The sequence below is a fragment of the Pygocentrus nattereri genome, chromosome 2 (genome assembly GCF_015220715.1).
Source record: "Pygocentrus nattereri isolate fPygNat1 chromosome 2, fPygNat1.pri, whole genome shotgun sequence".
NCBI classification, from domain to species: domain Eukaryota; kingdom Metazoa; phylum Chordata; class Actinopteri; order Characiformes; family Serrasalmidae; genus Pygocentrus; species Pygocentrus nattereri.
The window spans coordinates 19,797,493-19,815,776 of NC_051212.1; the positions used below are offsets into that span (position 1 = coordinate 19,797,493).

At 38.0% G+C, this 18,284-nt stretch overlaps 1 protein-coding gene across 3 annotated transcripts; it reads left to right on the forward strand.

The window, feature by feature from the left end:
• Nucleotides 1–972: 972 nt before the first annotated feature.
• chrnb1l (cholinergic receptor, nicotinic, beta 1 (muscle) like) lies at nucleotides 973–18,016 on the forward strand. Of its 3 annotated transcripts, XM_017710243.1 has the most exons (12): nucleotides 973–1,064; nucleotides 1,237–1,333; nucleotides 3,217–3,350; nucleotides 4,891–4,935; nucleotides 6,108–6,217; nucleotides 6,580–6,688; nucleotides 7,748–7,895; nucleotides 8,132–8,317; nucleotides 8,788–9,011; nucleotides 9,319–9,497; nucleotides 15,872–16,013; nucleotides 16,651–18,016. In XM_017710243.1, the coding sequence occupies exons 2-12, from the start codon at nucleotides 1,252–1,254 to the stop codon at nucleotides 16,789–16,791; spliced, it is 1,500 nt and encodes a 499-aa protein (XP_017565732.1). In that variant the 5' UTR covers nucleotides 973–1,064; nucleotides 1,237–1,251; the 3' UTR covers nucleotides 16,792–18,016. The 3 variants fall into 3 exon arrangements, with proteins under 3 accessions (XP_017565732.1, XP_017565731.1, XP_017565733.1); XM_017710242.1 differs by having other exon boundaries at nucleotides 993–1,333; XM_017710244.1 differs by having other exon boundaries at nucleotides 993–1,333; nucleotides 8,788–8,900.
• Nucleotides 18,017–18,284: the final 268 nt, after the last annotated feature.

Consider the following 18,284-nt stretch of genomic DNA (forward strand, 5'->3'; position numbering starts at 1 on the left):
TTAGTTTTTAATTAAGATTACTGTGCACAATTTTAATTTACCTGGTTAAATATTAATGGCAAAAATGAACAGAAAATATAAACTGTGGCATTTCATGGCTTATTTCTTCCCAATATGTTAAATTTAGCAAATAGACAGGAACTGTGCATTAAATGCGCAAAAGTGTGTTCTATGTAGAGGATGTATTCATTATTTTTTCACTTAGAAAAATAACAAAACATATAATTTGACCTGGGGGTGAAACTTTTGCACAAAGCTGTTTGAATACTTATCTACAATACATATAAAGATTATTATTATTATTATTATTATTATTATTTTAAATACAAACCCATATATAACACATTTGTATTACACATACATACAAAAAGCAAAAAATCTACTTTACTTTTAATGTAAGTCAATGGAACCAGACTTTTTGACTAGTCATTTTGGGTCATTTCTTTTAGTCTATTCACCATGAAATTTACATGCAATGCAAAGGGTAACAGGCATTTTCAAATTATGTCAGAAACTAAAAAACATCAGAAATGGAAATACAAGGTTTTCTTCCAACAACTATATATATATATATATATATATATATATATATATATATATATATATATATATATATATATATATATACATACATATGAATGAAACATGGGATATAGTTACTTACACGTGTATATATAGGCATATTATTATTGTATATGAGTACTTACAAATAAGACATACGTATGTGACTCTATGTCCTTATAAGATATAAAAACAAACGTGCAGTTGTATGTGTCCTGAGGGAATGCTCATGCTCTTCTTTTTGCTTTGTTCTCACAACCAAAATATCCCCTTTGTCATCCATTCCCCTGTCATTTTAAAACACACTCTCACTCTACACACATTCACACACACACACGCACGTTCACCACCAACAGGTGCCTGCCAGCACTGCTTCGGAGTGTGTAACCATTCCCATAATTCCCTGCCAAACGAAAAGCTACCCCACAGGCTATCCCACACACAGATACGCAGCTCGGAGAAGAAAGCAATGATGGTGTGAAGATGGAAAGAGACTAATATAGGTTGTAGGAGCCACATTTACAGAGCCTCCTGTTTTCTGTGGTGCTAATCCAACTGGAATCTAATATATATAAACTTTTAAGGAGAGGAACAAGGACAAACAACTGGCTTGTGTGTGTGAATGACAGAGAGTCTAAGACTATGTATGTATGTGACGTTCTGTGTCTGGTAAAGGGGCCAGTGTGTGGAATGAAGCTGACCAGTAGGATGGAGCTGAGGATGACACGTCTGCTTTGGCTTCTGTGCTGCTGTAGCATGCTATCTCTGACAGGTAAGGCTGATGGCTTTGTGACGTCATATGCTTGAGTTTATCGAGTGTGCCTTGCACATTGTTAGTATCCCATAATACTCAAGCAAAAGTATTGTTATTACGTTGAAAAGAAGATTGAAGTAAAAATATGCATAACCTGGCAAGGAACAACTTACTTACTGAGTAAGTAAAACAGTATCAGGTCAAAAAACTCCTGAAGATCTCTACAGACCTACGATAAAAGCTGCTAGTATCTCCCCCGTCTATCGGCATAGAAACTGAAGTTTGCACTATTTTTTCATTTTGGAATCTTTCTTGGAATCTTTTGGTCTAGATTAAAATTCGAAAGCTGATACATGAGAGGTGTGAGCTACAGCAAAGCAGCCCAGGTGCTAAACCAACGTAACAGAATTAAGTTATTTGCAAAAAAAAAGGAATTGTGAATGTGAATGGCTAAAATAGAACAGAGTAAAAAAAGTGGAGTGTACATTTTAGTCAAGTACAATTAGAAAATAAAACCAATTACAACATAGATATTTATAATGTATTTCTCTGATGCTGACTGCTTGCTGTGAATGAATGCATGGATGATTAGATTCATATGGATAACAAACAGCACCACAGCTTTGTAGTCTATTACACAACCGCACTGAGCCAAGTATGCTAATCACAGTTAATTTGCAAAATGTGTGAGCTTACATCACCTCTGAAAGTCAACCGTAAACAGACCTCAAAACAGCAGACGATTTTACCACACAGGGTTTAGAAGGGTAATACTGCAGGCAATGCCACAATACATTTGGCCTTGTGACATACAGAGATTGTAAACAGACCGTCACATAGGACACAGCTGTGGCATAGAAGCTGTAGAAATGATGTATGGTGGCACGTGATCCTGAGAAACTCTTGTATATAACTCTTGCATAAACTCTTGTATATGGTATGTTGTAGTGGGTGACACTGCTACCCCACTGCTGTCCACAAGTATGAGACACCTGCGTGTGATTATTGGGCGACTCTAGAATGTTCTCTTCTTATTCACACTGTTCCAGAATGTTGGGGTTTTTCGTGGAAAGTTTTATCCATGACCAGTCAGAGAACATGAACCCAACATTCTAATGCTGGCAGTTTGGAAAAAAGAACTGATAAGCTTAATGAACCAGTAAAATGGAAGAACATACCTGAACAGTGTGAATACCGAAGAATTCTACAGCAGCATGAATGGAGGAGAATGTTGTTCAACTGGGCAAATAGAATAGACTAGTATGAAAGAGAGAGAACATTCTAAAATGGTGCAAATGGAGTAGAACATTCTAGAACAGTTCGAGAATGTTCTCTTCCATTCAGTTTCTCCTAGAATGTTCTTCCCCATTCACGCCATTCTAGAACAGTGTGAAGGAAGAGAATGGTGTGAAAGAAAAAACATTTTAGAATGCTGTGAATGGAGTAGAACACTCTAGAACAGTTTAAATTATTAGTCTTATCCACTAAGGGCCACAGGTCCACATTTTTGTTTCAACAAAGCTGTCAACATAAAGGATAGAGCAAAAATGTGGAACATCTGGTGGGCCCAGAGGACCGGTTTAAGAACCACATTCCTATAGACAATATGTGGGTTTGTTGGAGTTTGTCGAGTCAGTGTGCTTTGGCCCCCAAAGAGAAGATCATGTCACATCAACATTCCCAACCCATGTCCGTAAAAAGCAAAAGTCATGCTTTCCTTCCAACATTTATCACTATACTGGATTAAGTGCTTTTTTGTACTACAGCTACAGTCTAATTAGAGAATCTTTTAAGAGATGGCTGTTCCTAGTAGTGTCTCCACTGATCTACACAAATGTGTCAAAATGTGTCAAATGTGTCACTCCTCACTACCAAACTGAAGTCTGTGCGTATTTTTTTAGGAGGTTCTGAGGCAGAGCGGAAGCTGCTGCAGGATCTGTTTCAGAATTATAACCTGAAGGTGCGACCTGCTCGGACCTGGAACGAGACAGTGATGGTCAGAGTTGGAATGACCCTAGTACAGCTCATTAGTTTGGTAGGATTTCCACACACACACACACACACACATAGAACAGCGATCATTGGCCCACCCAAAGGGACTGCTCAGACTTACTTTCAATATTTAAAACTTAGTAATAAAAAAACTAAATAAATGTTAAAATAAATGTTAAATCGTTAAAATGCTCTTTGTGAAAATTCTGTTGTTAACATTGACCAGTCAAAATTCCACTTTAACCAATAACCATAACTATGTGGCGTTTGCTAAGTGTTGCTCCCTTGTGGCCTACCAGCTCTCTAAAGCTCTGAACAGGACTTGGTTTTGTCATCATTGCTCCTGTGTGCAAAACAAGAGACACACAAGAGACATGGCTTATTTTTGTTATTTTTTTATTTTTTCGTTTTTTGAGATACAAGGTAAAGACACTTAGCAAAACGCTAACGCTTTTTTTGTAGCTTGTATACCCTCCCCATCATGGCAGTAAGATTTGGTCCACCCTGGACTAGTCCTGGCACCTCCTCTGCTCACACCTACTAAGCACAGTATCTGTCTAACTGCAGATTGCTCTCACACATGTGCACACACTCACTAGCAGTGACAAACCATGACTACTAGAGCCAGGCCTTCAGTTCAGAACAACAATATCAAAAAATAAGGGAAACACCTCTATGATGCTAAAATGTAAGCTTTTAGAAGACATTCTATGTTTTATTTGAAGCCTGTAACAGATTATATCAGTTTTATAGTATCAACTGATGGTGTCAGTTTTATACTCCTTCAGTAAAGAGCCCTGGCGTTGAGGTACTACTGCTGGTTAGACTTGTAACTCGCATCCACAGTCAGTGATGTTTCTAGGTTTTACAGAAGGCCTTGTGACATCTTTTCTCATAATGTTGGTCCCACTCATTGTAAATCCAAACGTAATTGGTTTGATTTTACAATCACTTTATAGTTATGTTGATGGGTAATCAGACAACCAATCGGTTAATAGTTGGTGATGGACAGCAGTAACACTGAGGTGTGTAAAAACTCCAGCAACACCACTGTCCCTGATATGTGCCATTCCACGACCATTGCACCAACATGTCAGTGTCACTGCTTTGTTAAGAATGTTCCACCACCCAAAAAATACTTGGTCAGCAGGGGTCCTATGGTGGTCTGTTTCCACTAATGGAAAGCGGTAGAGAAAATGGCTGAGGAATTGGAATTGTATACTTGCAAAGTGCACCTATGTGGTTAATGTTTCTGATACAGTGACCAGTGAGTGTGGATACAACATATCTAACAAAAGAAGTACCTAATAAACTGGCAGCTCAGTAATAGCTCATTAATGTTATATGTGGGCAAAATGAGTTCAGCTGCCTTTATGCTCCCCTGCTGGGGAAACCAACGGTGCTTTCCCACTTTTTTCACAACATTTATCCATCACTAGCTGTGCCACCACTCTGAGCTTTACTGATACTAAGTGTCATCCCATGAATAGGCCATTAGCTTTCATCTGAGTGTTCTACTGGAGCACACACAAAGAAGGATTTAACTGTGGCATGCTAATGTCAGTGTGTCTCCATTCCTGCAGGACGAGAAGAATGGAGAGATGACAACCAATGTGTACATGAACATGGTGAGAGAGACACTACGTTTATCTTCCTCCACAGATTCACTCCGTTTTCTTTTGTGCCTAAATTCACTTGTCACTTTTTTATAAAGAGAAATTATTACATGTCTGTTTCGCTCAGAGCCTTTTTAGCTCAAAGCCTTTTGAGCTCTGAGCTTTTTGCTTTGTCAAAGGCTTCATGCTCTCCAGTGCTGGAGAACTAATTAGTGTGTTCTTTCTGATGTGACATTCTATATGTGTGTGCGTGTGTGAGAAAGATACATGAAATGGTTTATTGGTGACTCCTGCCATTTGTTGTTAGTGTTTTCATTTTTGTTTTTTGTCATAAGCTTGAGAAAGTGAGCATCTATTTCTTAAAGCAGTATTCCAGCATATTTACACTTATTCTGCATTCAAGTTGTGTTGAAAACTGGGATGATTCACAAATTTTCCACTTGTAAATTGCACTTGAACAGTCACCAAGCTGGATACATGATGATATACTAGAGGATACATGAGTTTACCAAGTGTGACATAACTTTTACCCTTTTTGCCAGTAAGCTTGGTTGTAAAGGTTAAAAATATGCCTAATAATCTACCATACGATCTACGTCCTTTTTAATATAGCAAAGCAATATGGATACATATTCTCCAGATCTCCATGCTTTCTTTTTACAGTGGAGGGAATATTTTCAAACAGTCAACAAGCAGGTTGAAGTCTTATTTTCTACTTACCAACTTGTTATATACAACTTTCTGTTAAGCACTTGAATGCAGCATATTTCTCTGTCGGCTGCATTGAAGAGTATGGCTGGTAACACAGACAATCATTTTAATGCTTTCCCTACATTAAAACAGGTATAGAACAGAAGCCAGTGGGTAGTGTGTTTGGTTTTAAAAAATGAGGGCCCTGCAGTCAGGAGGGCAGCCCTGGACTGTAAAAAGCAAATGTTTACATGAAAGCGCAGTCAAATCCCAGACATTTTAGGCAATTTAGAATTCTCTAAAAGAGAAGATATGGTTAATGTACCAATGGACAGATGTTATTTAAAATGAATAATGCTGGAACATGCTTGCATCTTCTGAAATATTATGAATATGTTTTGGCTGCCCTACACTTAGGGTCATTTCTAACACTCACAATGCAATTTCAACAATCTTGCTTATCTACCAATCCCCTCGGCTTCCTCTCTTTTCAGGCATGGTCCGATTACAGGTTATCATGGAATCCGAAGGACTACGACAATATTGACGTTATCCGGATCCCCCCTACCAAAGTGTGGCGTCCAGACATATACCTTATTAACAAGTGAGTGGCCACTGTTTTCATAATTAGTTGTACAAGCTCAAGTTGTAACCTGTGACATGGATTATATACACAACTGTAAACATGACCTGCCACCTGTCATAGCTTCTTATTTAAGCTCTGTGAATGCACAATCTTTGTTTCAATGCACTCAAAGCTATGCAAGGAAGGAAGTCGAGTGATCTGAGGTATTCAAACAGTAGAGCTCCTATAAATGACCGTGTTTATGATGAATGTTCACAGTTAAGTGTCACATGAGTCAAAGGCAGCATATGTAGGACTGAGAAATGTGCAAGAGGTCTGTATTAAATGCTTTTTATTTTAGAATGGGCAATGTTGTAACTTATATTTTGTCTAATTTGCAGCAATGATGGGCAGTTTGATGTTGCTCTGTATGTGAATGTGCTGGTTACCAATGATGGCACTGTTTCCTGGCTGCCTCCAGCTATATACCGCAGCTCCTGCTCAATAGAGGTACACCTAAAGCTGTTAGCACAGACAAATAACATCCTCTCACAAATTAAATAGTGATCAATAATGTTGATTATTTCACTTGTTTAAAGGGGCTAGCAACTTGATTGAAATATGTCAGAATCTCAAATGGCTCCCTACAAAGGGACTAGGGAGCAATTTGAGATCCAGCCTATCACAGTTATCCTTATATGTGTGGCTTTATGGTCTTTAACCAAAGCCAGAATTGAAAAGTAATGCTGAAGTAATATTTCAAATGGGAATTTTAGATTGCTTGGTGATTAACGATGATGTAGTCCTTGCAGCGTGAAGAACCCCACAGCAGCAGGATTTTATATTCGGGCAGAACTTGAACTTAAAATCTGTCTGGCACATTAAATTATAAAAGTCAACTTGAGTTTCTTTGGAAGTGATTGCAGTAACCTCATCAGTAAGCGTTAGTGACTAATGCGAGTAAGAATCACCCGAACAGGGTAGGGAATTGTGAAGGTATAACACTGTGACTAGGTCGCTATGATAGGCACTTTCTGATTTAAGCAATGTGGGCATTTATCAGCTAGGTTAGACTAGCCAAGTGGCCGAAGAAGGAGAAAGAGTGGCTCTTCAGTTTCACTTGTCTAAAGTAGGCACTGTATACACGTTTTTATTTAAGCTATGCATTACAGTCATTTTATAGCATGGGGTGTTTTTTAAATATTAGCTAACACACTCTCTGGTAGTGGGTCAAGGTTGACCTTGGTTTGTGAGGGGTGTGGCTGTTGAAAGGAGCTGCTGTCAGTTTTTTTCAGTACAGTCCTGTCTAAATTAAATCCATTTGAGGAAACATAAAAGATCATAAATCTCTCAATCCAAATGACCAATGTTGATCATTATTTGGCAATCAATAATACATTCGTACAGGAGCCTACTGTTAAAAGCATTAACAAAGTCAACTGACAACCCTTTATTGGTATTTTGCAGTTTATGCAGTCAATGTAAGAAGGTATTTCACAATACACAAGTTTAGCAATAACAAACTAGGAATAAAGTTATGCAAGGATTATTTCTAATCTAATCCTCTAGGTGGCATACTTTCCGTTTGACTGGCAGAATTGCACCATGGTGTTTCGTTCATATACATATGATGCCTCAGAGGTGGACCTGCAGTATGGGCTGGATGAGGATGGAAATGAGCTTCATGAGATCGTCATTGATAAAAATGCTTTTACTGGTCTGTCCGCTTTTTACCTTTAGTGATATCAGTACCTTTCATGTGTTACATTTGCATATGCACATTTTTGTATGTTTTTCCGACTTTCGATGTGATTAATATATTTTTTTATTTAGCATTTACATGAAAAAATCATTGATATGGGGGAAATCTGCTTTCTGTGATTTAATAAATTATATTAGACTAAGCATTGACACATTGACATAGTCAGTAACACAGTGACCCTGATCACTCAGAGAATGGAGAGTGGCAGATCTGCCACAAGCCCACCAGGAAAAATATCCAGGAGGACATGTATGAGGACATCACCTTCTACCTGATCATTGAGAGGAAACCACTCTTCTACATCATCAACATCATTGTGCCCTGCATCCTCATTAGCATTCTGGCTATATTTGTCTTCTATCTGCCACCAGGGGCAGGTGAGAGGGCTCTTTATAGATAAGAATGTACTCTTAGAGTCTATGCTATCTAGCTCTTAATCTTGCATAGGCCACGTGGTGTCACAGGTTTGGTCCTTGAATGGACCAATTTCTGTGGTATGAGTTGTTAAATGAATAATATTCTGATAGAATTTCCTAATAGTAAAAGATTGCAGTGCCTTCAGTCAACTTTGCTTCAGTCCTGAATGTATTGGACAGTGACATATCAGGGTACCAAATGGAATCTTTTGAACAATGCTAAAAAAGAACAACCTTTGTTTCCAGAAAGAACCTTTAAGAATCTTTTTTGGCACATTTACTTTTAAGCGTACATCTTGTAATTACGGTCATATGCTTGAAAGAGAACTGTTCATTCTTTAGTTAGCTTTTATTTTACTGTAAAATAGCATGAGATTTAACAGCATACATAGCATTGCTAGTCCTTTATGACATGTTCTTGTTCCCTGCAGGAGAGAAGATGACTCTGTCCATCTCTGTGCTCATCGCCCTCACTGTCTTCATGCTCCTGCTGGCTGATAAAGTCCCTGAGACATCTCTGGGAATCCCCATTATCGTGAACTATGTAATGTTCACTATGATCCTGGTGACGTTCTCTGTCATCCTTAGTGTGGTGGTGTTAAACCTGCACCACCGGACCCCCAGCACACATTACATGCCCACCTGGGTGCGCAAGGTCAGCCAGCAGGGTGGTGTGCTTAACAATACACCTACAGACGGGTTTGACAACTGTTAGCCAGCATTCTTACTGTAAACATGGCTCTCTTGAAAACTATATCATCAAATACAAGTGCATACTGTTGGGAAAAAAAATCATAGTTTAATCAAGGTCCTGTAGAACATAGTTCTATATAGCGTAAAGAACATTGCTTTTGAACAATGTCCTTCAAAGTTGGGTCCTGCTTTGCTTGCTACTCCAGTCCTAACATATGTCATATAACAATTCACAACGGATCCATTATTTATCTACCAATATTTCTCAGGTGTTCATTAACTTCCTGCCTCCCTACCTGGGCATGTTCAGGCCCCACCCAGAAGAGCCTGTGGATGAGGAGCCTAATGAGGACCAACCACAGGGTCATACGGACCGCACCCTCAAGCCCGGGGGAGAATATTTCATCCGAAAGATCAATCCTGAGTTGGTCATGCCATGGAGGGGGAGGTAAATATATAAGCTGATAAATAATGTTTTTCCACTTTTTCTGTCATCAACGTAGGATAAATCCCATTATTGGATTAAATGACAAAAAAACTACCTACAGGCATATATACAACTAGAAATATAATATATAAAATAATAATAAAAATATACAATAAGACCTATCCTGACATATTGGATGCTTGATGTGATGTAAAGGTCTCACTGTACATGTATATACTTCATGTTGGTAACATATTGAATGCCTGCTGAACACCCCCTCTAGCTCCTTCCCTCAGTGCTTCCATTGTTTGTTAGCTTCCATTAGCCCTGTATCTCCAATTCAAAACTAATGAAGCAAACTTCATACAACAGGTCTTGGCTGATAATTACTATATAGGAAAAAATGTAGGAGACAGTGGTGTAAATTTGATTTCATTAATTCATTAATTTGTTCATTTATTCATTCATTATAGTTTGATTAGTACAACTGTGGGTAGTTGCACTCTGATCCCCTAACAGACAGTTAATGCTTTGCTGAATATTTCTTCTGTTCTGAACATAACTGCTTTATGATTGCACTTTGAATATCATGCCATTTCCTTGACTCCCACAGTAAACTCTCATACAAGTGGCGGTAATTTGGTCTTATTCAAGAATATCCATGTAAGAACATGTAGCCTGTAAAAGTATGAAGTAAATAAAGTGCTAATTCATCTCTCTCTCTTTTTCTCTCTAAATAGCCTGTCTGACAGTTTAATTTGCCCCCCATACTGTAATCTAGAAGTACCCATTGTCCTGCCCCACTGTGATCGGAGGTCATAAACAGGGATTGTGGCTTTGGGGCCTTACACTCATGTGGCTCTGCGCTGGTGGCCATTTCTTTTCTCCTTCCAAGGGCATTTGATCTCAGCCCAGCTAAGCCTGGTCGCCCGCCACTGTCGCCAGACCCCTAAGCCCCTGTTTAGTTTGGGCATTAGAGATAATCCACCCGAGGACAGAGCAGAAGGCAGAGATGAGGAGGGGTGGGTGGATAGCTGGAAAGATAGGTGGAAGAGAAGTGTGGTTTAAGAAGTTTAGAAAAATATCTGAGGCAATGCTTTCCTATGGGAGTGTGTGTTACAGTGGTGAAATGAGGGGGCTACATGGCCATCAGCACTGTGTCTTGTCATTTTCCTAGAATGTACGTGCAGTTCTGTGAAAACGTGTGTTTAGAGAGATGATGTGAATGTGTTTCAATAAAAGAATGTGCGTGTGTAAGAGAGAGAGTATCTATGGTAGTCAGAGGCTGAATGGAAGTTCACATCAGCTGGTGGTGAATAAAGGTATGGGTATGGAAGGCATGTAAATATGGGGGGGCTGGTTAGTTGCTGCTCCTCACTGTCGCCAGCAATACTGAAAGGTTGATTAAAATGATAGGAGCTGCTGTTTGTTTAACTTTACAAGAGGTCAAAAGGGGTATTTCCAGAAATGCTTTCCCTCTGTGATGCTGAGCATGCTCTTATTTTGTAAAATTTGGCCTTCCTGTTACAGTGAAATGACTTCCAGGCACACTGTTGTACAGTGTGTGTGAGTAGTGTGTGTGTGTGTGTGTGTGTATGTGCGACTAGTGTGTGTGTGTGAGTATTTCATAGCTGTATGCTAGTATTGTGCGTGCGCATGTGTTTCAGTGTATTTCTCCCTAAACAGCCCCTAAACAGTCTCTCTCTCTCTCTCTCTCTCTCTCTCTCTCTCTCTCTCTCTCTCTCTCTCCATCTCTATCTCTACACAGCCCCCCATGTAAAAATCTCTTTCTTTCCCTAGATAGTCACACTTATGTAAAGCACTCTCTCTCTCTTTCTCTCTTTCTCTCTCTATCTGTCACTCTCTTTCTCCCTCTCTTGCTATCTTTTTGTCTGTCTTCAAATCTGCCCCTATCTTCCTCCCTCTTTTTTTCTAGCAGTGTCTCTCCATCTCTATCTTTTTCTTTCTCTCACTGTCTCTCTGTCTGTCTTTCCTTCTGTCTTGCTGTATCTCTGTCACAGACTCAAAGTCACTTAGTCACATTTGAAAAATAATGTGAGGTGTCAAAAATTCATGTTTTTTTGTCCTTATTTCTATCTTTTTTCTCTCTGTCTTTCTTTTTGTTTTTCCCTCTTTGTAGCATTCTATCCTTTATCTCTCTCTCTCTCTCTCTCTCTCGCATTCCTCCTCATTCAGTTTCTCTTGTTCTTATACCAGTTTAACAGCTGCACTTATAATGCACAGATTCCAAATAAAGTGTTTATGGCATGCACTGAGATGCTGAGCATAAAAGTCTGCTAAGGAATGGTGCCAGACCCTCTGTCTACCACGACCAAAACCACAGCATGTGGTTTTCTTTTTAACCCCTCAAAAATATCCAAAAAATATTATGAATTATTTAAGATAAACTGAGATAAGGTAATCCTTTATTAGTCCCACGATGGGTAAGTTCATATAGCAAGGCAAGGAAATGAAATAAAAAGAAGAGCATTAGCAAATTAATTACTCTTGTTAATTACTTAACAAGGTTACAGTCTGTTACTTGTTTCTATAAAGACATTATATAATACTAAAGATAAAAAAATATTAGATAAAATATATAGACTGTATCCTTAACATAAACTCAGTTCACAAAAATGAATAATATAAACATAAAATCATAAATAAAAGGCAAAATAATGATATTTATTTGTAATGAAATTTTACCCAAATTGCACATGAAATATTGCACATAGAGATTTGATTATATTACTTGTGGTAATGGTGATGGATTAACAATATAAGCATTATAAATAGAAAAGCAAGTTTTCACACGTTTCACACAGAGTAGTATTTACATTGCGCATAGGAAATGGTAATGAATTCTGCTGTAGGTGTATGAGGCCTAACAGGGGGGGGGGGGGGGGGGGGTTCTACTGGGAGCCATGCTGGTTTTACAGTCTAACAGCAGCAAGAAGGAAGGACCTACAATCACACTCCTTAACACACTTGGGGTGGAGCAGCCTGTCACTGAAGGAGCTGCCCAGTGCTGCCAGAGTCTCATGCATCCAGTAACTAATTTAATAGATTCAGGAATAATAAATGTTTAAATGTGTCACTGTTGGTACATAAATGCATATAAAATCACAAGGAAAATCTGACTGTAAATGGTTAGTTAGGCGTTAATCAAACCCTCTTCTTACTTCAGTAGTTTACATGTGATGACATTTCATTTTTGTTGGGAGCGTGACTTGGAACTTTAAAAATAATGTGTCTTATAGCCAAGTTGTGTGCATCTGCTTTGCTTTACTATGTGTGAGAGTGTGTGCACATGTGCTTGCGCTTTCATGTGTCTGTATGTGTATATTTGAGTTTGTATGTATGTGTGTGTGTATATGTAAAGGTGTGAAGGCTAGAAGTGTGGTAAGGCACGCAATGTGCAGATGGTGTTAGTGTAGTTAGTGAGGGACATTCTTCCTGGACTGTGGCAGGCGTGCAGTTAACACAGTATTAAAGCGGATGTGGTCGTGTGACATGTGTCATGTATTTATGTAAACAGAGAGTTTATAGGTATTGATGTGTATGTGTTGCTAAGAGTGTGTGGTGATCAGCGTATAATCTCTGTTGGAAAACACATGTCCTTGGAAGAGCACAGAATGTGATCGCAGCATCCCATTTCACACAGGCCTCTTCACCTATCAATTCACTATTACGCTATCACAGTGCAGTGCAAAAGTTTTAGGCCAGCTGTGAAAATTATGGTTTAGATATATTTATCTGGGAAGTGGCTGTTTACTCTGGGAAAAAACACTAACGAGAATAAATGCAAATAAACCTTAATACAATAAATTAAGATTCTATGTTAGTGTGTTAGCAATTCTACCCATTTCCAGACCTCTCCTCAAGACAGCTCACTATTTGTAGTTTCCATCCAGCAATTCCTTCAGCAAATCAATGCTTCATTAGTACAAATGTAATCAATATTGTTTAAAATGTATGCTATTAGCTGTATCATAGTGATTGTGGCTCAGCTTCCCAGCCTTCTTTGCAATTTTGTTAATTTACAGATATATCTTAATGTGTTTCACAGGCTTTGTTATTCTAACCATGATGGTGTTTTATGTTTCAGTTCATCCTGTAATAAATATTTATTAATGGATATTCAGTTATTGATATCTTTGTAGTTTTACTGACTGGTGTAAGTGCAGTAACTATTGTAATTTGACATGTAGTTCATGATGCGATTGATAACCTGCACTATACTGTTGTGAAACATAGTATGACTGTTGTCATACTATGCATGAACATTCAGTAAGTTGGCCTGTTAGATTTGCTGTGTTTGTTTATGTCTTGGCAAGATGTACTATTGTGAATTTCCCCGCTGTGGGACTAATAAAGGATTATCTTATCTTATCTTATCTTACTACATAACATATGAAAACCGCTGTGGGTGCACATTCAAGCAAAAAACCCCTGTGTTTTGAAATATAGTATTGTAAATTTATAATACAGTATGAGTACTGTAAATAACGAGTAAACTCCTTGAGAAAATGTCTTCTATAATTTTATGCTACTTTTTACAGCAAGGTTTTTTATAAGGCATTCTTGTTTTTATTGTTTTAATGTTTATTTGTACATTTATTCTGTTTTTTTACAAGCCATTAGAGCAAGGAAGATGTAAACACATGCAGTTTTTAGTGTCCCCAGTATTGGAATTGAGACCTATTAGGTTACACTTTATTTTGGGCGTTCACTGTAGATGCTTTGCAGATGCTCAGTTTGTCTTTTACTAACATTCAACTAAATATCTATCCTATGCAACTGGCCTTTAAATTGAATGTAACAGATTGAACCTGACAATAACCTTATCTTTAACCCAAAACCCAAATCTATTAATAAATCTTACTGTAAGCATGTTGAAAATCAACTTAAAGCATCTGTGAATCATTGAGGGGACTCTCAAATTAAAGTGACCAGCAGACCACTGAAAGCAAAACCCTCAATAAATTAAACTCTTAGACTTTAATCACAGTCTAATTACTTATTACTCAGGATGAATTACTGAGCAATACATTACAAATTACATATACATAACTTATCTCAAACTGTAACAAAAACCTTTGGGAAAACTTTAACTATTACTACCTACCAAAACTCATATTCATTAGTTTACTTCTGTATTAGTCTCTAAAACCCATACAAATATGTACTAGATAGAAAGTACAAGGAGAAACCCAGGAGTCATTAGTACTTTATTCAGCAAGAAAGAGCCAATTACAGTTAATATCTTCTAAAAGGCCTGTTACTATTCCTCAAACATAGCAACAAAACATTACGCAAAACATTATGCCTGATTCAAATTATTAATCAGGCTGATGCAGTTCAAAAACCTGGAAACTGGTCAGCAGAAAAAATTCAAAATCAACTGCCTCAAAATAATAGTATCTGTACAAATAAAATGTATAATTTACACAGCTGTTTCTGAACATAAACCAAGTTGGCTGGTGTAAATGAGGTTGGGGTTCTCTCTTCTTCAGCACTTAATCCATCAGTTCCATATTAGCAGGATTAAATGCTTCAACAGACAGCTTGCTAATTTTATGGCAATAGAATTGCGCTGCTCACATCCAAAGATGTGCAGTCACCTGTCACAGATAGCATGCATACGTGCAAATTATGTAGGAGGACAGGCACTGATAACATATATAGATGAAAATTGTCTTTTAAATATATCACATGTAACTAATATTGCTGTGAGGAACACACATAGTGCAATTCTTATTTCTTAGTCAGTAACAGTAATGTGACTCCAAGAATTTACATTGCAATACGCTACGCTTCTAGGAAAAGGTAATCACATTACATGCGTTACCAGCTGTGATCACCACTATGAAACTGACGTTTCAGGTATGTGTGACAATGAGAAGCTGTAGTGTTGACCTGCTGACAGGTCGTTAGAGTTTAAGGGGTTAAAAAAGGAGCTACTAAACTAAACAAATGAACAGAGCTAAGTTGGTTTTACTGCCTATTGCAACACTTGCTGATGATCATAATGAATGAACTTTGAAGTTCAGTGCTGCATTAGGAATGTATCGCCGTCATTCTTAAAATGGTGGAACAAGGGAGGGTGTCATTTCAAATGACATTGAGGGGACACAAGGAGACATACCACTGCAGTCGTATGTACAGTAACCTCTATGAATGTGTGTGGGTGTGTGTGCCTGAGTCGATATTTGTTCTTAAATGTCTTTTTGTCCATCTGTGACTTTGCCTCTCTTCCCAGTTTATTATGTATCTCTGCAGTGGACAATATTGTTCTGCATATAACCTAAAAGATAAAATACATCAATATATATACGCCAGTAACTAAAATGTGTATGTGTGTTTCTGTGTGTGTGTGTGCATGTGTTTTACAGTCGTCCTGATACCACAGTGCAGCTGCAGAGGTTTTTTGACAGTGACAGCTACTGTCTGATCCTGCCCCCAGACCTCAAATCCGCCATCGCTGCCATCACCTACATGGCTGAACAACTGAAAAAACAAGATGTGAATGATACTGTGAGTTCACGCACAGACACAGGCCATAAAACACAGCATCTCACATGCTGTGGCCAGCATTTTATGGCACTGTGTAAAAGTCACAGACCACCCTTTTACTTTTCTAATTTCCAGTCAAAACAGCCAAAAGAAGTGATTCATTTTGTGTTTTCATTTATTTTTTAAAAAATATTTTCATTTATTTTTTCAAATATTTTGTATGCAGGAACATATGTTTAACAGAAACTTACTCAAAAGCTTCCCACAAGTATAATATTAAATCTATCTCGATTTCATTTTGTTCCCTCTTTACTGTTGTGTAAACTGATACCACTTTAATTCTTCTACCCTTCCCATCTTAAAACCAACCAGTTCCAGCTGTATCCTCCCAACAAAAGCTGTTCCCAAAGGAGTCACTGACATTATGCTCCCTTTCAAACAGACTAACTTCATACATGCAACTACCCAATACACCTTAATTACTAATTTTCTGTTCAATATGTTTTCTGATTTTTTTTTTCTGGCAGTAAAAAATTAGTTACTTGTATTTCTTGGCCGTTTTGACTGGATTAATAATTTGACAAACAAACCCCTCTATATATACTGTCACATCATACATAACATCCAGTTGTGTGTGTGTGTGTGTGTGTGCTTGCAGATTACTGATGACTGGCAGTACATTGCCATTGTGGTGGACCGCCTCTTTCTCTGGCTCTTCGTTATTATCACCACCCTTGGCACTTTGGCCATGTTTCTGGACGCCAGCTTCAATCACACACCTGACAACCCTTTTCCCTGAGAAAATCACATATATGCACACACAGACACACACCAAACCACCTATTTCCTTAGGCAAACCCTACGTACACACACACACACACACACACACACACACACACACACATCCCACACTTAGACAATCTCTTGCTCTTCCAGAACATCTACATGTGGATGTTCCAAGGCTTTGGTCCAGGGACCGATGACTAGAGACGTTTGAGAGTGTGCCTATGTTAATTTTTCACTTGTAGACTCTACTATCAGACTGTAGAGGGCGACGTTTTGTAGTATGAATTGCACAACATCAAGTTGTTGCTCTGCCTTTCACTCATAGGCTATGTGGACTGCAGATATAATAATGATGAATGATAGTATATTCATTCAAATTCTGTAAGTCACAGGACAAATTGGTTTTATTATTATTGCATAGGTGACATGGTTATTCTGATAGCTGAGATGAAATACTATGTAATGTATTCTATATAAATGAAATGTATGATGTGTTACTGAAAAAAAGCACATTTTCACTGAATCGGTATGTGTATTTTAGATAGGAAAATATTTCAGAATTTGTCTGTTTGTTGAGACTTGTCATGGAAAACGGCATGCTTTCAATTCAGAAATAAAACTTCTCCTAATGTGAAACGGAACACAATTAACACCAAGAATGGCAAAGACAGGTACCATCTCTTAATGAAGGTCAAGGCTTCACAAATACAAGTGTTAATTGCACAGGGCCACAACTAAAAAAAACATCATCTGTCTTACCATCACATGCAACTCTGACTACACTGGGTTCTGTTATAATTGCAACATTTCCTACCTTTTACATACACTTTATTTCTTCAGTTAGCCTTGACCTTCTATGACAAACACCTTGTTGTTTTTTTTTCTTCTAAAAGTGCCATGTCATCCTTCATCAGACTTTGCAGGTCTATTCATTCTTACATGTACCATTATATAAATTAATTACTGGCCTTAAGCTATTGCATTTGATTACATCATTATTTATAAGTTATAACACTTTAAGTAGATAGGGCTATGCTCTTGATTACATCATATTACATCACTTAACATATCCCTCAGTTCCATTTTTTCATTGATCAAGAGAGCAAAAAATGAGTTAGAATCCATTGATTACCTCCCCTGACTAAACAGGTCATTCTGAATTGTGACTAAACAAGGGAGGGTTAAAATAAATGCTTTGTAAATGAAATGGATGTAAAATAAAGTTATGGTCAAAGCTAGTTTTGTGTGTGTGTGTGTGTGTGTGTGTGTGTGTGTGTGTGTGTGTGTGTGTGTGTGTGGGTGTGTGTGTGTGTGTGTGTGTGTGTGTGTGTGTGTGTGTGTGTGTGTGTTTGTGTGTGAAGGCCAAGATTCTTAGACAATAGCCAAGTGTCCCTATCATAGTTACAATTTATGTTCAAGATGAGACTGGGTAGTGTTATCCAGGCCTGGTTGAAAGTCAGAGATACATTTTGCAGCACTCTGAGACAAAGCCTAAGCATGTACATA